The 26458-nt window shown below is 41.4% G+C and overlaps 1 protein-coding gene across 1 annotated transcript in view; it reads right to left on the bottom strand.

The window, feature by feature from the left end:
* Window positions 1–14555: 14555 nt before the first annotated feature.
* TPH2 (tryptophan hydroxylase 2) overlaps window positions 14556–26458 on the bottom strand; it is a 43072-nt gene continuing 31169 nt past the window's right edge. Inside the window, exons 9-11 of the mRNA XM_088522943.1 lie at window positions 22509–22604; window positions 15179–15312; window positions 14556–15093 (exon numbers count right to left, since the gene is read on the bottom strand). Of these exons, the coding sequence (XP_088379069.1) occupies window positions 14919–15093; window positions 15179–15312; window positions 22509–22604 (405 nt within the window). The 3' untranslated portion in view covers window positions 14556–14918. The remainder of the gene's footprint in view (window positions 15094–15178; window positions 15313–22508; window positions 22605–26458) is intronic.

Genomic DNA, 26458 nt, shown 5'->3' with positions numbered 1-26458 from the left:
ATAAAACTGACTGGAAAAGGCCAAAATCTACTTGCAATTCTGATTCATAGAGCAAGAAAATGAGGGGACTTAGGACAGTCCCTTGAACTACACAGCCACTATCTTATCAGTGGCAAATGTGCACTGTTTGCAATTCAGAGATGTCCTTTATGGAGCAACTCGGTTTTTAGGTTTCATTGTTAAGTGTTTTATTATCACAGCAAGTGTTCTTAAGAGAAAACACTTTCATCTTCAAGACTGGTGTAGTTTGTTCTCCTTCTTTATTATTTTTTTCTACAACATCTCTCTTCTTTTCTTTGCCTTTCCTTCCTTGCATGTCCCAGCACACCAACCCCTTCCAGACCTTCAGATAAAACACTCAGCAATAAAACAAGTAGCACTGACATTGAGTGAAACCAAGGAGTGTGAAGCTGGCACTTCATTGAGATGAACAGGGTGGAAAGGTTCACGCTTTTCTGTTAAGGCTGTCTGCAGACTCAGACAGACAACATTAAGCTAATTACATGGTGGAAAGATTTTCTTGGCAAAAAAAAAGGGTTAGAAATTCACTTGTTTTATCGAAAGTTTAGATTTGATACTCTATGACTCAGTCATGCCAGTCTTGTTTATTCATCAAATAGCCTGAATCTTGGGTACAGGAAAGGTATTTTACATGCAATTATAGAAAAAAAAAAAAAAGGCAAATTTTCTCTAAATTAAATGAACTTTCCACATAGCTCCTACCCATGTTCTTGTCTTTACTGTTTAGTATTCATTTAAGCGCACTTCTGCTCCGAGAATCATCTCTGCAAAAAATAGCACGGTCAGAATCCATAGTTACAATCTCTCCATAGACTTACACCTCAACTCACTTCAATTTAAAAGTAAAAAAAAAAAATCATTTCTTTTTCACAGGCTGCTTGTCCTGCAAATTCATCCTGGAATCCAAAATTCAAAAAGGCTATTTTAGCACTGCTTTTCCACTACCTCAGGAATCATAAGCAATAAGGATGCAAAATGTATTCGGCAGTTCTAATTGTCTCAGTCATTTCCATGGTACCCCCTGGGTCTGAGCGGAGGCCTCAGCCAACCTGCAAGCTCCATCCTTCCTCTCCGGTCGTGTCCGTAGTCATGGCCCCCTCATGGCTCTTACTGACTGCCTGCTGCTGCTCCAGCATCAGCAAACAGGGTGACTGCCTACAGGGACATCTCCTGCTGCGTTGACAACCATGTCCTCCTCCTCTGACGCACAAAATAAAGGATTACCCCTTCCTCCTTTGCTCCTGGCTGCTTACAAGGTGGGCAGCTGCCAAGTGAATACTTCCATGAAACAATATAAGGATTTTTTTTTTTTTAACCAGCAGAACTGGTAAACTGATGCTGACTTGGATGCTTGCTCTACCTCTGGAGAATACTCACTAAACGCACGCATAGCTAAGCTAAGAGAAAAGAAGCAAACCCAAGCTATGTTCCTCCCTAACAGTGAGGCTTCATTTTGTACCCTCCAGTTTTTGGTTCACAGAGCTGTAATTTTGAGGAGAGATGGAGCAGAGTGGTGACTAGAAGTCACAGAGTGGTGACTGGAAAACTTCCAGAAGACGCTGGGATGCACTCTCAGGCTGGAGACAGCAAAATCCAAATTGTCGTACACCTTTGGTGAGTTCTGTACCCATCTGGCTACTGTATTTTGGCACAAGATTTAGGGGGCTTTCTCTACCTCTGTTTTAAAAACAAAAGTTCACATTCTCCTCGTTTTGTGAAATTAATCCTTCTGATTCCAACAGAGAACACCAACTCAATCATAACTTTCGGGAGATTTGCTCAGGGAGATGCCTATCTGGAAATCAGACTCAGACATTGGCACCCTTGGGTTTTTACAAAGATCTAGGGATCTGTCAGAATCAAACCTTGCAGCACTCCCTAGAGTCCTAGATCTGCAGAGGGTAAGCAGCAAAGGAGCTGGCATTTTCCATGTTTTTGGACTTAGGTATCTACACTTTGCCTAAATTACTCTTTCAGTCCCCATTTCTTGGTGCTGGTCCTTAAGATTCAGGGAAGGATTTGATGAAGACATGGATCCTACCATCTGGCCACCACTTTAACTAATTCTTGCAAAGACAGAATACTGACAACCGGATGTCATGCCTGCCGGGAATACTGGTGACAGTAAGCACATCTCCATCCCATAATGGGACTAATATTTTCCTCAGTGAAGGCTAGCAAAAAGATTAGGCTGGGGGAAGATGAAAATGCTACTGAGAGAAGCAATCAAGGAACATTAAAAACAACCTTTGGACAGGAGTGTTACTTTGGTTTGCAACCTGAAAGTCTGGTTTGATGCCCAGCCAGCACCTGACAATCATGTAGCTGCATTAGCTAGCATGGGGTCTCTCAACTCCAGCTGCTCAAGAGCTTGCAAAAGACTGTCCATTACATTATTACCTCCTGATTATTCTATTTACAACATGCTCTACCCAGGGAGTCCCCCGGAGTCCCCCGGCCGAGCTGGGGCTGAATGCAGCAATTTGTTCCAGGCAGGCTCCTACTGTGAGCACAAGCCCTGGGCGCTCAAGGATCTGCACTGGCAAGCTGTTAGTTTTCACCTATAATTACCAAAATGGCTTGGGATCTGCCTGTCTGAGAGACACTTGTCTCCCCAGGTGACCAGACTGTCAGCGCGGCACTTGGGGGACGAGCGCAAGCTGTCGCCTTGCCAATTTAAGGAAGGGAAGGAGCTGCTTGCAACGATTTTGCTGAAGAGGCCTCAAAGCTTTGAGATATTCGCCTTTAACAGGAAGGTAAAAACCTCTGGAACTTCTTGATTTTTCAAACTATCCCATAACATCTAACAAAGCTTTTGCATTGATGACAGTGGCGGTGAAGAGGGGCCATACAGCCAGTACTGGAGAACAGGACAGATTATTTCTTATCCACCCTTCAGTAGCCTTCACTTCCATCTGTATATAAAAAGGACGTACCTGGATTATGCACCCAAATCATCAAAAATGAGGGGCTGTATCTTTTTGGAGAACTTTAAGGAAAAGGGAGGGGAGGAAGGGAATATAGGTCACCAAAAGAAATGAATTAAATGAATATCAAGATTTGCAACTGGCAAAGAAAGGGATTTATATTTCATACTGGGCCAGAGCAGCTCTCTACATTTTCTATTAACAAAAGAACTAACGAACTACTGTTTTCAAACAACCCATCTATACTAATCAGATCAAACACCCAAACTATCAATCAACACCATGAGAACAAAAATTTAGCCTGAGTTTAGTTTTAATTTGGTTCGTTTTGCCTTTGGAAAGCATCACATCATCTTAGCTTGAGATTCCTTTTGCCGAACTCTCCACCTGATTTACATGCACATGCCACTATAACTGCTATCAAATTTGCTCACACCATCTCCTTGCAGACCCTGAGAGCTGAGTAGAGCAAGTTAATGTTGGCAGTTTAGTGCCTTGAGAAAGAGAACTAAAAACTGTTCTCTTGGCACCAAATTAACCCCTAGTTTGTTTGAATATAAAGTACACGGCAAGGGTGAGTCCCTCCAGCCTTATCAGATAGATGAAATACTGCCCAAACACGCAGAGCCTGAGATAACCAGGTATTTACATAAAATGTGTGAATAATTCAGAACAAGGCGGAGGAACAGGCTGCATGTGGGAACACAGGCAGACCCACCACCTACGGCTCATTGCTATTCTGCAGGAAGGGGCACGTCTGTCCTGTGTGATGGATGAATAGCAGATTAACTGACCATGTTTTAAAACTGATTTGGGAACAGATCCTTGAAATTAGGTGAAGTCTGCATAATGGGGTCAAAGAGATTAAGAATATGAACTTATCTGCTCCGGAAAATAATTTTCTCAAGTTGTACTTCAATCATAAAATCAGCACCCTCAGACCAATGCAAAGTTACTTGGTCTTGGGATTTGGGGATCTGACACGCCAAGAGCTGAGAAATTTCTTCTGATGCTTGTCCACAGTGCAAGGATCTGCACAGGATTTCTTTGCTGCTCTGCAGGGGATGCCACACTCCGAATGAGCACCTCAAAAACACTGAATTTTGACAGGAAGAAGCCAGAAACAGGCTTACAGCACTAAGCTAAATGAGCTACAAGTTGCTTCCTTCTTTTGCAGAATTGTATTCCTCTCTGCATTAGGTTTATTTCAGTTCTTTAGTCCATATATGGGAGATTAGAATTTAAACTCTGAGTTAGGAGCAAAGCTTAGTGATTAATGCCTCTAATATAATTAAGCAATAGCATGAGAGATGACTCAGACAAGAAAACATTAAGTGGACACAGTTGTGGGTCCTACCACAAAAAAAAATCAGATGTCATCTGCAGTATTATGCACATCTGGCTTGGAAGGAGAAGGCAAAGCTTCCGAGGGCATTATTATTACAGCAAATTAACAGCATTTGTGAAATACACTGATCACAGAACCACAGAATGGCCGAGTTTGGAAGAAATGTCTGGAGATGTGCTCAAGGCCAGGTCAGCTGGAGCAGGTTGCTTAGGAGTGACTCCAGGCAGGTTCGAGTACAGCCAAGGCTGGAGCTGCTCTCCCCGCAGGCAGCCGCTGAATCCCGGTCTCACCCGCGCCGGGGCACCGAGGCTGCACAGAGGGACTCCCCGCGAGAGGCAGGGCAGAAGGAAGGCCCCACAGCCTCCACTGCAGCCTCTAGCATGGATGGAAAACCGGCCTCCCTCCCCCTTCCTTCCTCACCAGACGGGATGGACAGCAGAAACCTTGGTGCAAGTATTGCTGTTCCTGGCGGTTTGGGGGCACCAATATTGGAAGAGCCTCCACCACTCCACCACTGCACAAAGATGAAGGACGCAGCTGGAACGGGCTGAATTTCAGCAGCCTGCAGCAGTGCATCTTCCACCCCCCAACTGACGTGCAAAGCACTTTGTGCCCTAACGTGCCAGTGAGGCAAATATCTTCTTGGCGTTGCCTGGAGAGACTCACTCATGTCCAGGGACTCCTACCAGGAGAGACCCCATGTGTGCAGCAAAACCATTAAAACTGCCTGCTAGTGTCGGTGGTTTCCCTGGGTTAGTAACTCCCCCCTTAATACAGTACATGTGATTTTTTTCTACATTATATAACTAATGTCTGCCTACTTATCTATTGAAGTTCCTATCTGGCCCCTCATCACCATCCTTTCTGTGCAGTAATTATAACATTATTAATGGTTATCCATCCACAGTGAAGTAAAGTAATCTTGACTGCACCAGTGAATCAATACTTGGACAAATGAACTCAGCTTTTCCCTGGGCTGGGACAAGTAATTGTAATTATGAGATGTGATCAGCTGGTGAAGTACAATTACTAATAGACGCATCTGGCAAAGAAGTGAAGTTTTAAATATCTATCAAAAGACTGTTGCTTCACAGAGGCAGTATTTCTTTAAGTCGAGTTAAGCACTTGTCTAAAACCATTAGCTTTAGCTAACCAGTTATCACCCTTCTGAGGCATGACAGGGGAGAGTCTAACGGCCGGAATATGGAGAAGTCTTTGCTGGCATCACTGTCCATCTGTCCATGTGAGCACCGAGCAGAAGGCACCGCATTCGCAGCAAGGTCACGGCATATCGAAGGGAAAACATCAGAAGGCAGAGTGGATAAGAAGCTAAGAAAACACTATCAGATCGTGGCATTCTACGTGTCTTGAGCATTTCGAGGCAGCTGGTAGTCAATATGGGTTAGTTACGTAATGTTTGCTCTGCTTTCTGCATGAGAACCTCATATGCAACTTTATAGAACCTTGGGCAGCAATTAAGACATTGGAGACCACGGAAAAATCTGCCTGGAAAATAATCTGGCCTCTTTTTAATTTACACATACACGCTTACGCACTCTGAAAAATAAAACTTCAACGGTATTATTGCCTAACTGAGGAGCCAAACACAAGATTAATTACAGCAAATGGTTATTTCAAACACAGAAGGGAAAGAGGGCAACAAGATATCTGCTTGTTTTGTTTGTTTTAATCTTCTTTTAATATCTAGGAGGGGTTAGGGCTTGTTTTGGCATTACAGATCCCAATGTTGAGAAATATCATATAGTGAAGGACATGTGCAGGCTGAATGCACTTAGTCATACGCGTGAAAGCAGATGTACTGTCTATCATCTTACCACAAAACATTTCTCAGAAATCAGCAAGAAATAAAGGTACTTTCTGCAGGAGCAAATATGAAGCAATCTTCTGAAAGGGAAACGAGTTACCTTTCACTATGTTGTAGTGCCCTAGGCAACTGAAAATATGGATGCAATAGAGAATCACTGGGAATAAATGCTGCCTAAGAGGGTTAGAGGGTACGAGGGAGACTGGGCTCTCCTGCACACAGTGGTACTGGAAAGGGAACGTTTCCACTGGTACCACTTGTTTGCCAACATAGAAGAAACTTTTTTTTCCCCAGTTTGGTTTCCTTCGCATTCCTGACTTTCTACTGACCACAAGGGAACAAAACCACAGAGAATTCAGCTGTAACTCCCTTACAACTATGTCTATGTGCATATTCTGCCCCAGCCTTTGGGATAGGGATTGCTTTTTTACCGTGTATTTGTCCAGAACCTGCTACCAAGTGTCCTTGATAAACTCCAGTGTATCATCATCAACATGAATAGGGGATTAATTGGACTACTCTAGAAGGATGTTCCCAGAGTCTTCCTCATTCAAGCACTGTGATCCCATTTGCAAGAGGTGTGTGTGGCCCTAGCAGGCTCACAGACATTTCCAGATTCAAAATTTAAACTTCTTACAGGCCAAGTGATTCCTGTGCTCCATTAAAGCGGGGTTAAAGGCAGAGAAATGTCATCCTGTCTTGTAAGGCAGCTCAGCACAGTTACCAAATGCCTCTAGGAGAAGCATCCCGTTTTCACCAGAGCTTTATGTGGCCAATTCTGCTGTTACAGTTCCAGCTATATTACTATTGACAATTTGACAAGGAAATGTTTTGTGAGTTCTCTTCACAAACCTGGTTGGAAGAAAACATTAATCCAAAACTGAAACCTGACTTCCATTGGCATTTTTTCCCTTCAGACCTATTTTCCCAGGATATTTAACTTCATTTTTAGCGGGGTGTTCTGATAATCCACTGGAAAGACAACACTTGCTTCATATCCCCTCCTGCCAGCCTTAAACAGCCAGGATTTATACAGTTATTTTTATTCTTTTCAAATACTTTAGCCTTGCCTGTTTATAAAATGTAAGAGGTAGACAGATAATTGTACTATTTCACTAGTAAACAGGGAGTTGAATATGAAACTCAGCTCAGAATTGGAAACCCTGACAGAGTGTTGGTGAATCATTGTATGAAACAAATTGTTCACTTTCTGTTCAGTCCATTAGCTACAAGGATGGAAAGAATTGCTCTCACAACGCATAATGCTGCAATTTCCCATGTTCACTTCGCACTTCCCCTTTCCCTTCTGCAAATCAGAGGCATTGCATCTGAGATTTAATTCACTCCCTCTAACCAGGTTCTCATTTCCAACTCAGACAAACCCAAGCTATTGCTCTGCAAAAACGCAACGGCTTTTACCTAGCATTCATGAACACAGCACTCTCCCTCTCCTTTGGAAATAAGGTAATGGCAGGAAAACACAGAATTATATAGAGCCCTCTGTGCCTATTCAGCTGAAAAGAGCCTCCGTTCTGATTCTCCCGAGTTTTTTGAGAGACGACCTATCGAAGCTGAATTCACCCAAACCCCATGCCATTAGTATGCCTGATTGTGTGCTCGGGTTGCAATGAGAAAATCAATACTTGCCTTCAGTTACCACACAGTTGCCCATGCCCTCTCCTCCTGCTTTTAAGAAGTCTGCGTGATACGTTGACATTTTTAATAGTCTCCGAGTACTCGGCTTCCTAAGCAAGCTATTTAAAGCAGTTCTGCCTCTGAAATAGGGCAAGGAACACTTATTTTATTACAGCCAAGAGCCCTAACTATCCTGGAGCCTTCACTTCAGCAACAAGACAGAAATAACTGTGTGCAACCAGGGTATTTGCCTCATGAGACCGCCACTAGACTGCGTCTCTCTGCACGGCAAGGCCGCAGTGGGAATGGCCCCGGCGCGCCGCAGCGAGGGCTCCAAGGGCAGCACGGATCCGCTGTGGGCCACCACCGGCCGCGAGGAGGAGAGGCTGCTGCCCTGGACAGCTCGGAAGGTCCTGCAGGATGACGGCCATGGAAGGGAGGTCTGGAGAAGACAGCCCTACTGTCTGTGCATGGTGGCCGCGGGCACGGGCCTGCTGGGCCTCTGCTGGGCCTTCTTTTCAAGCAGAAACCCAGTGTAAGAGGGAAGGGTATGAACGGAGAGCTATGAAATAAAATCCTTGGCACTTTTCTACCTCGCTTTACGTCCTTTCCTGCATACCTGCCAGCCTGTACAAATAATCCAGCTAAGCAAACAGCATCTGACAAATCCTGAGGAGCTGCTCTGCCACAAAGCCAGCCACAGAAGTGAGAAAGTGGCGATTTAAGGTTACAGAGATGCTAAGAGCGAGAGCTCTCCTCGGGGACCAAGGGGCTTTTTTAACTTCTGCCCATCATACAGCAGAGGCTAAAAGGTTTTTCCTTTGGCTGCATTAACCGTGTTGGCCAACACTGTAAGAAAGCGATGAGATCCCAGAAAAGACAAGACTTGATTGCCTTGGCATCTTCTTTTGCACAATGCATTTTTATTCCAGAGATAACACTGCAAAAGAGGCTTTTAACAGATACATATCTGTTTCAGGGAAAAAAAAAAAAAAACGGACTGAGACCTGGAGGTAAAATGCAGCCTTTTAGTCCAGCGACTACGGCATCTATTCTGAGCTAGTTCTAACTGAGCTGACAGGCACATGTGCCGTTCTGGCAGCAGTGGGGGTCCTGACTCCTCAGGACTCCTCTGATGAGAGAAGTTTGCTCCTTCCTAACGTCACCTGTGATATTGATCAGCTTTATAATCAAAAGGGAACTCAGCCCAGTTGATCCCCCCAAACAAATTTTGCTAGGGTGGCAAATTCACTGTGTGTACAAGCTTAAACTCCTTTACCAGTAATCAGCCTCATTAACATCTCTGAATTTAGCAGTTTGCTACAAGGTGGGATGGAGTGGCAGGGAGGCATCTCAGGTGTATTCCTCAATTGTCAAGCCCTCGGAAAAGACAGCATCACTTTTTCTTTGGTCACCTGCAGAGCAGCAGGAGCGGGTGGGAGTGTGTGGTGACAACAAGAAAAGCTTGAGGCAAAAAGCTGTGAGAACATCAACCATTCCATAATTAATTCTTATTATAACCCTTATGGAAAAATAAAAGTCAAATGGTACCACAATTCAAAAGTATTTTTGGAAAAAAAGAAAAAGAAAAAAAATAAAGTAAATGTGATTTAATATGGAATAAAAGTGATTTGATTTGCACCACACTGGTCTCAAGCCAACCACTTTGTGGGGGAGCAGAGCTGTCGGGCCCTCGGGGCCTTTATTCTTGCCCTGTTCTCAGGACCATGTTCGTGCTGGGGCTCCTGCAGAAGCCGGTGGTGTAGGCGTGCTTGGTTTGTGTTTCAGGCCATGTGCCAGTTGAGCAGGGACTGAAATCCACCTCCTGCAGCTTTGCAAACTTAACTGTTTTCTTCTAAAGTTGGGCTGTGGCAACAGCTGCTTTTTCCCCCATTATTTTTCTGAACATTTTAAATTTATGGCTATATTAAAAAAATGTCTATCTGAATATCCATCACTACTTGTGGCTTAAAGCACATGGCTATGTAACCAATTTCACATTATTCCACCTGAACTGTCTACTCCAGGCCAAATCCCAAGAAGGTGTCACCACTTATTTCTAGTTTCATCTTAACATCTCAGCTACTGGCAAAGAAATATGAATTTTTATTCTAAGGTGTTGGAGGACTTTTTTTAAAGCGAAGAGAGTTGTTGTGAAATGCTCTGAATAGACGTTATGGAATTTTGATTGTTTTATATTTACCTATAATTTCTTCACATACCAGACACAAAATGAAACCATGCAAAATTCATCGGTTATTTCAACCTGGGAGAACATGATTTAACCTCCAAGCTCAGTTAATTTATAGGAAATTGCCAATAAGGATGCCAAGGACACCTCTACAGCCCTCTCTATATCAACTAGAGGCACTCCTTAGTAATAAATATTTACAAGTATAACCAAAACATCTCTCTCAGCTTCATGTCTCAGATGTATTTTAAAGCCCAGAAGAGGAATCTGTCACTGTTGACCTATTCTTCGCTGAGAAGGCAGGAATTTGTGAAATATCTCTAGAGATTAAGTGATTGATACCACAGCGCAGAGCCATTATATAACAACACCAGAATTACTCCCTTTGGCAACTCAACCTCTTAACAGGAGGGATAAAACAAAATCAAACAATGGGAACTGGGGAGCAGCTCCTGAAACAAAACTAAATTATTTGGAAATATGATAATGATTTCTACAGAGATTGAAGGGAATCTGCTGTATTTCTAAAAGGGTATAGGCTTTTTTTCCTGCAGAAACAAGAAAAGCGACCAGGATGAAGAAAAACCTCATTCCCTACACAAACAAGTATTGCATCCACCCTGATCTGGCCCCTGAAGTGAGATCTGGATGGCAGAGCAGCCGCAGTTCCCCACATCCCTGGCTGGCTACAGCAGGGACCATAAAAGGTTTCTTTCCCTTGGAAGCAGAGGGAGTTAGGGTGAAAAGACTGCCCTGTGCCTGCATGTCACCAAGGCGTGAGGAGTGGCTGTGTAGGGGTGGAGCTACTCACTCGGGCTCTGGGCTTGAAGGAGCTCCAGGTTCTCCAGACTGCGCAACCTAGCACCGTTTTCCCAAAGGTCGAAACACCTGCTCAAATTGGATGAAATATATCAAAATACAGGATTTCAATTTTGTTTATACCATTGAACAGCTTTAAATCTTTATAAAAAGGACAATTGCTGGCTGCTCACTCTGACTCCTCAGATTCTGAGTAGCTGCTAGAAACAGGGGAGTTGAATACGGGTTTCTCTCAGACACAAGACCTATGAACTTAAAGCACAACCTAAAATAGAGCAGTGTAGTCAACATTTAAGGCTACACTCAGACACTTTTCCTTCTCTGTGGGATAGAAAGATGAAGAGCCACTCTGTAGGGCTGGTCAGGCTCACAGGAGGCCCAGGTGCTGCAGGAAAGCCCAACGGTGAAGGCTGCTCCCAAACACTGCTCCTACAAGCCGGCTTGAGCCCCTGCTGGATCTCTTTTTGGCAGCTGGTGTACGGGACTTTGAGATGTGGCACAGCCTGTTTCCTGGTCTCAAGGCAGTGCTAACACCATTCTGCAGAGAGATTTGTCTAAACAGTTCTCTACAAAATGACAGTCTCTACTGGCTCCGTAGGCAATCTACTCCCCACAGTTGCACTGTCCTCACTGTTACATAACTTAATCCTCCTTTCTTGCAATTTCAGTCCATTACTTCTTGAGGCTGGAGAACAGTGTGTTCCTTCCGTTTTGCAGCTATTTCTAGGTGTTTGAAAGTGGTTATCAAGTCTCCCTTATAGCCTTCTCCAAACTAAGCAATCCCAGCTTACCAGTTCATCAAGCAGCAGCCAAACTGCTGCTGGCCGGCGATAGCTCTCAGGAACTGCTGAAGGGGCTGGATTTATCCCAGCCCTACACCAGCCTTGGCCAGCAAAAGCCTCCACCAGCCTCAGCTCTCTGAGCTGGGTGCTCCTCTCCGAGATGTGAAAAGATTTCTGTAGTCCATTACAGTACATCGGGAAATGGAAATTACAGTAAACTTCCAGAATTTACTCCATGACAATAAGATAACATAACTAGAGGGAAGAAAAAAGACACCCTATTTCTTGAAAGTGTGTCAAGGTTCTAAACTTAAAACAGACTTCTAAACAGGTCTCAAGGAGACAGAAAACACAATATATTGTGTTAGCACCCTCCCCACTTCGTCCTCTACCAAATAAATGAAATGAAATGCATGAACCATGTCTTGGTTTGCAAATGAAACTTGGTATTTGTATTTGCTGCAATGTTTCAGAGTGCTGTTTTTCATTTTAGACTTTGCATGGTGGTAAACACTGCAATGCTTTACATTCATTAAGCTTGGGCCCATTTACGCTGTGCAGGCAAAGCAAGGGCATATATCTCAGACCCATAAAACATCAGTTCAGAATTACACAGGGAAATAAATGAGCCTAAGCCAGAAGTCCAATTTCCAGAGTCCAGCTCACTAAGGCTAAACAAGCACCTTAGATAAATATGGTCTGTTTTAAATGAAACGTTAGTGTAATTTGATAACTGTCAATAATTCCCTCATTATGCCTAAATGAGCTTGTCATCCAAGGAGACTGCTGCATGGCTGATCTTAATTTGCTAATAAAAACTGCACAGAAGAATTTCAGCTAAGTGGGAACTCTTTGATTCATAAAAGTGCAGCAGTGCACTTTTCAAAGCGCTCTTTGCGAGTCCTGCCTCCTGACTGGCTGCAGCCCAAGACAAGTTTACTCGCTAAGCCTCTAAGAATGCAGCTTTACCATATAAGAACAACGAGCAATTTTCTCTCTAAATCACTATTATTCCTTAGCCCATTATATTTAATTTATTTTTAATCATGTTGTATAATAGAAATAAAATCATTGGATTAAGCATATATCTAGCAGCAGGAGCCCATTATCCTTTGACAATGTTCTGTTTCATTGACATTATATCTTCATTGCAGACAGTTTCCTTGCCATCATTAGTCCTAAAATGACTATTGGATTTCAAGGGTTTCTCCCTAATCCATAATAAGATTTACTTGTTAGCAGTACAAAACAAAACAAAGATATGCTTCTTTTGTTTTACTGCTGCAGAATCCTTATTTCAAGCTACTCAGAAAAAGAGAATAAATCCAGATAATGTAAGTATTAAAAGCTTTCCTGTGTAATTCTGATTCACGGGAAAACCTCAGTAATTTTGTAAGTTTTGTATCTTTGTTTCTCTTTGTGACTTTATTTTATTTAAGTAAGCATTAGTACTCCATTAGTTCTTTAACCAAGTCAGATCTTTGTGCAAAGATGTGGATAAAGCAAATCTTGGTAATGTCCATTTTCTCCAGAAGGAGCTACCAGAGGTTTACTATAGTACACGAGAAGAAAGAGGAAGAAACCTCTATACTGAGACATAGAAGCAACTCTTCTGTGATAAGTGCAAGTTAATGGAGGCAACACTAACATCGGGAAGTTAAAAAACTCCTTCAGCAGCTGAGCCCCACGGGATAATCCAACAGCTCTTAATTTGTACCAATGGCAGTCGCAGTTAAGTCTAAAGCTACATTTTCGACCCTGTATTAACAGCAGCATTAGAATGCAGCAGGGATCATCTACAGAGAAGAGCGTTTCCTGTTATCTCACAGCTATCTTTGAGGAGGTGGCACATTTCCCTATGAAAATTACCCTTACAGATTGCCTCTTATTTAAGGATGTGCTGATACTATCAGGTGGTGCTCTTTTTATGTCGAAACTGCTAGTGACACTGTGGAATTCCTGCATAGTGATTTCAGCTGGGAGAAGAGCTTCAGTAGATACCTATTTTCCATATATGTAGACAAGCTATGACACTGTCACCCCACTGACACGATCTGCATAAGCCATGTGGTTTCCATTAACAAGGGTCCCTACAATACAGTCAACTCTCTATTATCTGGGCTAATAGAAGAATGGAATAACCCAGATAAAGGAAAGACATGCATAATTACTGCTTCCAGATAAGAGCAGGCTCAAATATTTCTGTACTACGGTCCCCAGATAGAGCTCGTACTTCTGTCAGAGCTTTCTAGATCAGAGTTTATTAACACAGGCATTACCTGCATCCACCTGGTACGAGCTCGGCAGCTTGGGTGTCTCCACAATTTAATCACCCCACAAGTAATCTACTGACTGATAATCATCTGGGCTATAATTAAATAACAACTTCCATATTCACCCTTTTTGATGTGCTGATACTTATGTAGTGCAGACCCAGCCATGCATGCCCACGTCAATGTTGAACGTGGCATAATGAGGAAAGGCAAATTATGCACAAATTGCAAGAGGAGTACCCTCAAAAGACAAGCAATTGCAAAAGCAGACAATGATGTAGAAGGGCTTTATATTCACATCTAACAACCTGGAGTAACAAAAGCACTTCCACTCTTATCCCAAGATAAAAGCTGCGGAGGAAGCATACTCAGGATTATCACAGGTCAGAGGTACTGGGCATATGAAGTAGAGTTACCCTTTCTGCAAGAATTGCCAGAGGTTCTATATTGTTTTGCAATTATTCATCCACTTGGAATATTTGTCAGTCATGAGTCTCTCAGTCTATAATTTCCATAGACCTTTTAATGCTGATAATAACGATGAACGCCTGCCTGATCTTAGCACTGCTTTACAAATTGTATTACTCCGTCACAAGGGCCTCTCAGCTCTGCTACAGGTGTACGGCCAAACATTGCCTTGGCCACTGTAGAACAAAATACTGATTCTCTTACACAGCAAATGGAAAATTTCGCAAATATTTTTTTCTGGACTCTTATAGGAGGAAAGGGATTACAAAGAAATAAACTAAGACTCTTAATGAAATCAGCAACATCATTTCTTATGCATTATGTTGAAGCAAATCACCTTTTTAAGGAAACAAAACCATTGCCAGATAAGTTTTTAATCGTGTACTTGCAGATGATATTGTGGTGAGTTGTTGCTGGTTATATGCTGCCACATTCCATGTTGCATTTATGAATCAGCATTGCCTTGGTTTGTCTGCACATTCCAATCAGACAGAGCTACATAACGACACAAGCCATGGGCCAAGCTACAAAGGGAAAATTGATGCATTGGAAAAGTTAGCCATGCCGTGCGATGTTACTAGAGTGGCTACCGAAAGAGCAGCAGATGGCAAGCCACAGTACCACAAGTGTCAAATTCCTAAATATCTGTTCATTTTGCTTAAAGCATCACATACAGTGTTCAGATCGCTGCGGAGATCCTGGACGACGTTCTCGATGCTCCTCGTGTCTTTCAGAATCTCAATGCTCTGGGTATACGGGTTGAAATACACAGAAAAGGGACGATTGATTGATTTGGCAAAGTCCCTGAAAGAAGAGAGAAAATTAACAACTTTTTTTCTACCACTAAAGAATAGAAATTTAGATTTTGGAGTCAAGGGAAATAATTCACCTCATCTTTTCTTTGGCTTCTTCAAAACTTTCTGAAACAAAGTAAGCTTCCTGAAAAGTGGTGATAAGGCATTCCTGCAGACAGGTTGTCTTTGGATCAAATGTCTTCACGTTGGCTTTGTCTGAGAGAGCATGCTGCAAAATACATTGTGACACCTTTTAAACTGTACTTTGATACAACTAAATATAGCTAAAATACGGTTTAAACTGTATTTTGATACGTTCTACTCTCTGTGCAGTTATATACAGATTTTATTTCACTGTGCTGTATGTTTGCCATTAGTTGGTACCCTCATTTGTTTAACACATAGTGATCATTCAGTGTGAATACAACAAGTCACTTGTTAATTAAGATATCTTTTTTCAGCCACTGTCATTTTTCCTCCAAATAAGTATTTTAAAAAAATCAAGAGCAAATTAGAAAGGTTCCTGCCATGTAGGTCCCTAGATCTAAATATTAATCTGAAAATAAAAGTCATAAAATAACCATTCCTGAAAAATGATCTACACAACTACAAATATTTACATCACCAAAATATCATTTAACTGGCAGACTTGATAATCAGCTTGGTAGAGGAACTGAGCATGATCAAACCATTCACAAAATCTTGCATCACAGTTTCAGGTCAAATTCAAATGCTATTTTCCTGACACTATGTTTAAGAGTGAAGCTCTTAAGAGTGAAAATCCATGAAGTGATGCCTGCGGACTGTGTGCTGACAAAACGCGTCACCCTTCTACCACACACACCTGAACATAGATGTGCCGCATAATGCAGGAAGGAAAAAAAGAACTAACAGGCACAGATATGTACAGAGCAGATGTTAGGCAGATAAAGAATTAAGTATCGCCACGCAAAGAAGAGATTTTGGATTAGCCTTACTCTTTATGTGACTGGCATAAGCCACTAAAAAGGACACATCTCAAAGCTGAAAAGTAAGTACTAAGACATTTTACAAGAAAATCTTCTTCTAGCTTCCCCTTTCCACTCAGAGTCTTGTATTACCTGTATTACTTTTTTGGATCTACCTTAACCTTTAGAGTACAAGCATTTTCATTCTCAGTACCCTGGCAGAAGTGCAAACAAGGAAAGAGAGCTTATTTAAGCCCACATCCTTTCATCCCCTAATATCTATCCATACCGAAGATGTGGGTAAAAAGCATAGAGAAATGTCATGGAAGGAGCAGATCCCTGGGATATGAAGGTGCCTGTTTCTTTTTTTCTTCTCTTTTTTTTCTTTTTGCCTGGACATCCTTTGGAGCAGAGCAGCACCTCAAGACACTTGCCACATCTTTTATTCGAGTTGTTCAAAACCAAATCCATGTGAAACCTGCTAGCTCTCAACCTGCAGCCTCCAAATAACAAGACATAAAATTGGATCAAAGTCTCTTCTTCCCACTTTGTCCCTCTTCAAAAACAAATAAATGAAAAATCAATACATGGAAATTTAAAATGATGGAGAATTAACTTCCTTCAGCACATGTAACTGTTCCTTTTCACTAAGTTTGCTGTTTCTAGACAGCCATCAGTTAAACAGGCTTAAAAGCAAAACATTCAAAAAATACAGCCTGTCTTCACCACCATCCTCTTGCAAATGGACTGCAGAACAGGCCCACTTTATTTGGCCCCTGTCTCTATCTTTGTTGCCACCATCTCCTTGCCGACCCCTGATGTGCTTGAGTGCCTGTAAATTTAGGCATTTACCTCCTTCCATTGAACAGAATTTGTTTTCCTTGACTGGGAATTATAATAGGTTTCCTGGGAGGTTAACCATGGATAACATCTGCTTTTAAGGTGACTTTGTACTTTCAGGTGGGGCCTGACGCCTCAAGTGTCTAAAGCACCAAGTTCTGAAACTCCAAATGGATTCAGGGAACTGAATCAGTATCTTACTAAGTATGGCTCATGAATCCTTCTTCTGCATCGTGAAAAATTCAAAAGCAAGGGTGAGGTTGTTCTCCTCTTCTCTTCCACTCAAAAATGACCTCTGCTGGATCAGGCCCACTCCTTGGACAAAAGGAAGGGACTAAAGGCTAGAGAGCTGAGAAGAGGATTTAATCTGTGGCTCCTGTATCCTGAACAAATGCTGTAAACCCTGAGAGCCCATTCATAAAAGGGGAGAGTTTAAGGGTAGCAAAAAAATAAGTGTTATGTTATCCTGGGCATGCTCTGAGAAGGTGCTTCTGATTATTTCTCTCAGCTTCCCAGGTTAGTTCACACCTGAGCAGAGGTGCTGCCTCAGAGCATCTCTGCCAAGAAAGGGACGTGCAGATGTCAGGCAGGAGCAAGCAGGCCTTGAGAGTTAGGCGGCACCCAAGCAGCTACTCTTTGCATCACAGTTTGGGAATGCAGTGTCTAAATTCTGCTGAACTCCCATCTGAGAGGCCTGTATCCCTTCCTGGATATGGCTTTGGGACTTAGATCAATGAGGCATTACAATGGTAACCACTGCAAAGCTAAGCATCTTTGCAAGATGCAGGTTTGAAATTCTGCGGCCTGGCATCTGTGCAGTACTTGGCAATGCCAGAGCTCAGCCTCGAGGCTCTGGTCAAACGCGCAGAGACACCATGGACACTCACGCATGCACTAGGACAGTCAGGACAGTGACTCAAAGCATAACGAGTTTTTCAGAAACATGAGAGTGCTACGAAATGTTAGCACTGTAGGGTGGTTGTTAAAGCAAAGCATTCCAAATAAAAGTCCAAAAGCTGTTAAACTTAGATTGGTATTTTTTAATGAATGTAATTAATTTGTGTTTTCTTTGGATATGTATGTTCGCTGAACAGGTGTAAACACCTACACATGGATTTCTCCCACCTAAACTTGACCTACCCAGCTTCACGAGATGTTAAGGCTAATGCTCATGCAGATCACAGCTCTCAAACAGAGCATCTCACCACCTTGTGGACTTCAGATAATAAGCTTTACTCAAGGACACTTATGCTAAGACAGTTCAGAGTTTGGCATGAAACTTCCAAACTGATCTTCACTGGTTCCCAAGAAAAGCAACCATGTTAGACAGTGGGGAAGCTCAAGAAAAAGGCAAATTCCCATACTGTGAATAAGCATAACACTAGTGAAACATCTCTAGTCCAACTAGATCAGAGCACAGCAGGTGATTCATGTACCTAACCACAGGTGTCTAGTGCCTAAGATGTCTGAGGCATCTGTATAGAGGTGGAAGATAGAGCACAGTACACCAAGGAGGCCTATGCCATCCTGGGATGCAGCTGGAGAGCTGCTCAGATGTATCAGGGCATCACAAATTGCACCAGATATTTAAACTGAGTGACTATGAATCATTTCCTAAGTGACAACTGTCACGGACACATGAAAAAAGGTTTGTTCTGTAATTTCTCCTTGGAGGATAAATATCATATCAAAATAACGCAACTCGGAGCTCTTCAGTTTCACCATAAAGAACAAAGTAAATTTAAAAAAACAAAATTTTCACCTAGCAGTGGGAAAACCAAAGATGAGTTAGAAATGCTAAAGTCTCTGGGGTGTACAAGGGGGCAGAATAAGAAGTGGGCAGGTAGGAAGTTGCCTGTATGCCAGTAGTGATTTTATTGCCTTGTTATTCTGTAAAGGAATTTGAATCTTGAAAAACATGCCCTTAAATGGCTTTCTGCTTATCTGTACCATAGGACATTTCCAAATTTATCAGCTGATGCACCAGAAATTTTGTTCCGTTATCCATGTAATTTTATATGTTGCTTAGATAAATAGAAAGAGACTCTCCACTTAAAAGAAGCAGCAAAATGAGCTGGATTTGTTTTCTCCATCATCTTCAACCTCTTCAGAAAACAAAACCAACATTTGTAATTTTATAACCAAAAAGATAAAGCAGTGGATTCAGAGGGATAGGCTAATCTTGCTTATTCTTAATATAAAATAACATTAAAACAAGACGTGTCTGGATATTGCATTTGACTTAAAAAGGAATACAGAAAATTTTGAAGTCTGCCTCTGCTAAATATAGAAGCGTATAACAAGGACATATGATTTGATCTACAGCCACCTGAGGGTGACAGGAAGCCTCCTTTATAGTGAAGAGTTCAAGAGTGCATCATATAAAGTAAATGGATTAAAGTTTCCAAAGACTTTTGGACTGCCTTTTAGAAATAGTTTAAATAACTGAAAGCTACGTTATTTCTGCCTTATCTCTAAGCTCCAAATATATACTATGTAATAGTGCTAGCTAAAGTTAACCTGACTATATTAGGGAGAACATTTTGTAACTACTTACTACCCTATTTCTTTCCTCCAGGCTTAATTTTTAATCTTTTCCTTCTCCTTATTTTGTTGGGCTTTCTGCATTTGCCGTTGGATGCTTCCACAGCACGCACATCAAGATTCATATCTTTCAGTACCTGAAATTCTAACTCTAAATACTGAGCAGGGAAAAAAACACTTCAAGGAAAATCTTTGCAGGCTACTGCCTTTGTTTCCCTTGCTTTTATTTCTCTGTTGCTAAAGCTGTTGGCCACATTTGCAGAATGAAGTAGTGTAACGTAGAAAGAGCGATGACTGAACAAGCCGTTCCCCCATCTAGCAAGGCCCAGCTACTGCTGGCTACTTCCACCCTGAAAAAAAAAAAAAAAAAAAAAAAAAAGCAGTCATTATTCCTAAGTGTTATATGTAAAATTGGCCACTGTTTTGTTTCCTGTGAATACTGTGATGTTGGAAAGAGAATTAATGGGGAGGGCATATGGAGAAAGGGCTTTTCTTCTTGCTGACAAAAGCACAGTAATATCAAATTTCTGTACAGTCAAGGCAGAAAAATAATCGAGATTGAAACAAGATCTATCTTTCTAGCGTAAAGGATAAATAAATATTTTAAAGGTTTCACAGAGAAGACTGTGGGCCCACCATGACTGTTGTCTTAAGACTGGCAGTGCTTATTCCTTAAAGGACTTCTTTCCTCTCTCTCCTACGAGAATTACAGGGGCGGTATATATGAGGGTCAGACTTCATGGTCATGCAGTCTGAGTCTCCTGTTCATCCTCATTCATCACAGAAATAGCTGATATTGTTCTCATAATGTTCAGAGCAATTGCTGCTTCCATTAGCATCTCTGTTACAATCACATTATTGATATCATCAGGATCTCAACTACATTAGCATTATCTTTCAGACACCTGCAGGTCAAGGAAGAAATTTTCCTTCGCAATGAGTGCTAAGAGATAAGGACAGAGGTAAGAGAGGTTGCTCTCCTGTAAAACATGAGAGACTGGCAATGCCTAGACACAAGACAGGAGACCCCGTGCACCAGGGTTACGAGGCACCCAGGGGCACCCAGCTGATGCACCTTGTTTCCACCAAGCAGCCTGCCTGCCAGATCTGTGGGTCTAGAAAGAGCTTCGACCTGGTCAGACTAGCAGGAACTTCAGTAATTTCGGCAGGGCAGTTTCCTTATCTTCTTGTCTACTCTGGAGCACAGAGCTCCCACAAAGACCAGCGGCCTTTTTCACCTAATCGATTCCTGCACAGAGACCACACGTACTTGTGCTGTGGTGCTGTTCTGTGCCTGCAGCACCCAAGTGCTTAATCTCTCAAGAACTCAGATGTTTTAGTCTAACTTAAGCCCTTGTGCTCAGTATACACAAGGTCTAGGGGAAATTTAATAGTCTCTGATACACAAGAGGTGAAACCTGATCACCTAATAGTCCCTTCTGGCTTAACATCTATGAAATATATATGTAGTGTAATAGAAGTATATAATATTAATGATTTATGGTATACGTTCTTACCTTTGAAGCAGATCAGTATAGCACATGAATGTGCACATTATATAATTTTTATTGTTGTTTTTGCAAAGGATTATCCTTTGTTTTTGTACTCCAAGATTATTGCTGAGTTAAGAAATCACACCTCAAATCACAGCTAAGATTGCTGTGTGGGAAGAAAATATGCATACTTGATAAGAATAATGTGTTTGTTTATGATGTGGATGGTATAAGATCTATTATATTCTTGAGCATTTGCTTCCTTGCTTTCATGCCTTTACGTTTTGTAAATGATATTACAGGCATCTTCAGGGTCATTGCTTAACTACCTCAACTGTTAGTTCAAAAGAAAGGTCCGGGTCCCTGAAGAACCTTAACTTTGGGGCTCGGCATTAAATGTTGTTGGGACAGAGGAAAACAAGTGAAATGTTCATGTCATTGTGTTTAACCACTTGAGGGACAAAGTATCATCAGGTTATTAAAGTAAAATGCTTCTGTGGCTGAGACATGTACTCAACTGAGAAAAACTGTAATGTAATCAAAGAAAACAGTATCTGTGAAAGTCCTTTTCTGTGACCTTTTCTCCACGACTTCTGTTAATTTCCTTCTGCAACCTTAGTAATAAAAGCATAGCAATTTGACTAATGAGCATCAGCCTGAATGTTCTCAATTAAAGGTGAAACAAACAACAAAAGGAGCCTGAGATAATGCTGATAAAGTGCCAAGTGGAGCTGGTTAAACACGGATATGCAGCAGATCTATTGCAAAACTGTTTGTAAATACTATTCTATATATGCTTTCTGAACCCAAATGTTTAAATGAAAAGCCACCAAGAGCTCATTTGAGTCCCAGAACAAGCGTAGTATTCCTTCATCTCCTTCCCTTTCCTTCCCATCTTGCCAGAGATGCATTAGTTCTCAAAATATTGCACTTGTGGTGAAATATCTTTGCTAGTTCCTTACATTCTTCAGGCAGAAAAGAGGCACAGAATGATCCACTACAATTACTGATGCAATGTATTTCAGCCATTTTAAGAATAAAGCTCCGTGTACTGTCATTTAGGCATAAACATTAAGTTTAGCATGAGCTTAGATGCATGTCTGACTTTTAAATATGATTAATTTACAGAATCAGGGTCTTGATAAATGCTGCTCTGTAATTAATCCACTGAATTACACTGGATTATCCACAACAAAATCATTCCAGGTATTGAGAAGAAATGTTTCTTCTAAGCAAAGTATCCAGAATCCAGGAGATCAAGAGCACCTCACTTATCAGAATCTATGAGTTCTAGTATTAAGAATACTCCGTGCACAAGAAAGGCAAGTGACTTACACTGTACTTACTTTCTAAAATTCAAACAGATATAAATTTAGTAATTCAGAGCTGTTGTGGTATTTCAGTCCTTACAAATCCATTTCATGCTTCAAGTGCCAGCTGATTTTCCAAAGTTTTCAGATCAATATCATATTTCAAAAGTAAGGATTTTATCTTAAGAACTTTAACAGTTATCCAGAAACCAAAGCATTTACATGTAACTATTATTTTGATCCGATTAAAAATATTTTCTTTCTGCTTAAAGGGAAAAACACCCCACATACCTTTAGTTCTCCAATAGAAGACAAAAGTCCAGCCCCATAAGCACGTAGCTGTCCTTCTTGCTTGCAAAGGCCAAATTCAATAGTAAAAAAATAGCACTGTAAAACACATAGATACATAGTTACCTACGCTGCAGTTGCAAGCAAGCACTTCAACAAAGACGTATTCATTTCATTGCCCTGTTTCAGAACTTCACAATTTTTAAGTAACTTCAGATGAAGGACATTATTACCAGCAAGTATTTTACATGCCATTTCCTTCAATAAAAGAGCTTTGTACAAAAAAAAAAAAAAAAAAAAAAAAAAAAAAAAAAGCGAAAGTCTGCTTTTTGCTTGGCACCCACACACTGTACAGAACAGCCACTGAAGAACAGACAAGCGAGGGCATTTAGGTGTCCAACATGCAGATGGTGCAGGTTTTAGAAACCTTCTGAGAGAGATGATGTGCCTGAAAAGAAAATCCTACACAGTCTTTGTCCACCTCTCTAGAACCTCTGAGGATCTCTGCGACTCAGTTCAGAGAACTCAGATGTTGATGTTGCTTCGAGTTTGACATGTGCAAGGCCAGCATACCAGCCCTGCATCAAACTTTGCTGTATCCACCTAGGGAGCCCTCGAGGAGGATGGTTATTCCCGTAGTCATCAAATGCAAAAGCAAAGACGACAATCACTCCTGTGCCTACGTTATTCAGCTCTTGTTATGACACAGCAAGGTTGTTTTCGTTAGATCAAACAGATCAGATTATGCTAGTAACTATTTCTACACATAATGCTCTTAGGAAGCTGATTTCTGACTTCTACAAAAATATCACATACATTTATATTTATTAGATTATCTGACAAATTCAGTATTTGTGCCACAGGATATAACTCCATGGAAATTAACAGTTCTTTTAACATGTAACAGCATTTTTTCTTTCCAGTATAAAACTTTCTGTAGGGCCACTGACTTATGCAGCGTGGCACTATATAGAAATATGTAACACAGAATAATGAGAACATAAACCTTGACTCTGATCCAAACCTGCTGAAATCCAGTGACTTCACGGGTTTTGAGTCAGGTTCCACTACAGGAAGTGAAATCACAGATATCCACAGGAGGAGGCGAAAGCACAGGATTGTCAAATAAGCAACTGAAGTTCTAGCTCTGACTTTACTACCGAGTTGCATAAATCAAGTTGGAATAATCTCAAATAATGACGTACAAGCACCTGATGTCACCAATTAGAAGAAAACCAAGAGAACTGTTTCCCAAAAAGATATCTCAGGAACTTTAGACAGATGCACGAAAGAGAAAGAAATCAAACATATGACTTGAGTGAAGCTGAGACACTAAGAAGAGTAAAAACTTAGCTTCCCTGCCTAAATACTTTGCCAGAAAAAAAAACTTTAAGGCACCTATGGCCTTGTTTCTGTCCCAGTCCCCACTGACAACAAAAACTAGCTCACCTTTATGCCTAAATCCTTCTAGGCACTTTGAACTAGCCCTTCCCTCTCAGCTCTCCTGGAAGAAGGGACCTACATGTAGATACACTCTGAACACAAGTGAATTAATAGTCATACAATAGGACTGGGCTCCTCACAAAATTCGGTGATCACAGTCATTTTCATTCTCAAAACAAGCAAACTACCAAAGTGGGGAGTCTGGTGTTTGCCTATTACAGAAGACCCGTAAGAGTGGCCATAACAGGTAGGACACCTCTTCTCGAGACGTCCCTCATACTGAGGAGCATCCACCAATGCCATGCTGTTCCCAGGACAGCATCCCTTCACCATTTACAAAGTCAGTGGAGGGAAGCAAGAAAAATGCCCTCCCCTCCTCTGAAGATGGGCACAAACAGGAAAGGAGAGCAGAAGGGAGAGAACTTGCACTAGCACAAGAGCCATCTCTGCTGACCAGAGGTGGGCCGTTCACCTTGTTGGATAAACTGGGGACAAGGAGAGATCTTTCTACTAACTCTGCAGGAATTACTACTATTATAATAATATTTATAAGCATATACTTGCTGGTGAGAAACTATTTTTAGCACTGGTAAAGACTTGCATTCTCAGTATAACTGATTTAAATAAAATCTATACAAAATGGCCAGATGGCAAAGCACACATCTGCCTACTGCTAACTTGCAGTGTTAAGCAACGTTCTTCAGAAAAGCGCTTCAAATGAAAAACTGATTTTATGATAAATTTGCCGTATGCAACTATAATATCTGCATTTTAGGAGAGCTCTACTTCGCTAGGAAAATGCGATAACTCGCCCAATGCTGCCATCTTCAGATCACAACTCAGTAATACACGATTTCTCCCTCACACACAGGAGGCCTGGTGCCTTACGAGGTTCAGCAAGCTGTGGAAAGCTCTTCTCTCAAGTCTACACACATTGAAGCATATTGATAAGGAGCTTAAATATTAACTATATAGAGCCACATTTTATAGGCCAGAGACATAAAAGCCTCTTATGTGTCTCTCTGTATGGTAAACTACAGCAGCTTCGGTATTCTATGCTATATACAGGATAAGTGCCACGGCAGCTGGAATGACTGAATGAAGGCATAGCTGCTCAGATATATAAAGCCTTTTCTGAAGGCAAAAGCCTTTTCTGAAGGTAAACAGCTCATCATTACACATAGGGTTGTGAATACGGGCACAAACGGGGGCATGCAGGCTCGCGTGTTCTCATTTTCAATCTTTTGACCTGACTGATTATTGGGCAGCTTAGAGTCTTCTACACCTATTTACCACATAATCTACAATGTAAAGAAACGTAAATACATTAGAAAATATAAACACATTAGAAAAGCACAGGTGACCACTAAGAAGCTCCAGAACTATGCTAAATACAACAATGTTGTCAGCTCTTTCACAGCATGCTCTTTCAAGAGCTCATCTCTGTTTCCCTTTCTTTTTAGCTGTCTTCTCACCCTCAAAAAATGTTTAGGATTATATAAGGGAAAAAATAAAGTCTTGAGGACTCCATTTACAAGATTCAGTGTAGATATTCACAACAGCAACGGGAACAGTACTGTTGAATGCTCAACATTAGGTCTCGGCTAGCAAAGGTCCAGATGTTCTTAAGTAATTGATGTGATCCATTTCTCACTGAAATTATCAGGAACAACACTATCCAGATCTATCGAGAGTAAATCAAACTCTAAAATACAGGACAGAAGTTTTAACATTAGAACATGGTTACAGTGGCTTCCTGGGGAAATGACTGCTGCATGATGATGCTGAGAAGTAGAAAGGGTATCTTTCCACATTATATTAATTTAGTGGTTCTTGAAAGTCTTTCACTAAAATGCTTTTTTGTTACCCAAATCAGCATATATCACAGGGCAATACGAAAGGATTGTAACTGATTTTTAAGCTAAGAGACACTGGCGTATTGTGTAAGGAGCACAAGACAGTGTGGGATATGATTTGAGTATCTCCAGTTTAGCTGAGGTACATGAAAGATAATTTACAGTCATTCTCATGAAACACTGTTTGCATGAGTTCAGAAATGATTAGATAGATGGATCCCTGGAGGAAAAACCCATTAAGGACTATGAAACACAAACACATGGGACATCTGCATCTGAAGTGCCCCAGTCACTGGTGGCTAAAGCAGTATACTAGAAAATATCACCTCCCTATAGTTTTAATTCTACACAGCCCTCCAGGAACCAGCAATTTGCCATTGTCAGAATGAAGGTACTGGGGTCATTTCTCTGGCCCAGGATACACGCTGCTGTTTTAAGAAGAGTTAGATCACTGATCAAGGCCCAACAAAGCCCAAGTTTGTTCTCCAGGCTAAATGAGACGCCCCTTTTTCCATGTTCAGACACTGTCCTGCATTCTAAACTGGATTATCTATGAATAAATATTCAAGCGTATTTAGAAATTTTTCGGAGACAGGAGACAATGGTCTGCTGAGCCCAATTTCATCATCTGCTTGGTCTCTAAGCCTTTGAACT

This window comes from Tinamus guttatus, unplaced genomic scaffold (genome assembly GCF_059628265.1).
Source record: "Tinamus guttatus ecotype Peru unplaced genomic scaffold, ASM5962826v1 Tinamus_guttatus_pri_ptg000171l, whole genome shotgun sequence".
Taxonomy (NCBI): Eukaryota; Metazoa; Chordata; class Aves; order Tinamiformes; family Tinamidae; genus Tinamus; species Tinamus guttatus.
The sequence above is the reverse complement of the archived record's forward strand: the minus strand, read 5'-3'. Positions and strand labels throughout refer to the sequence as shown.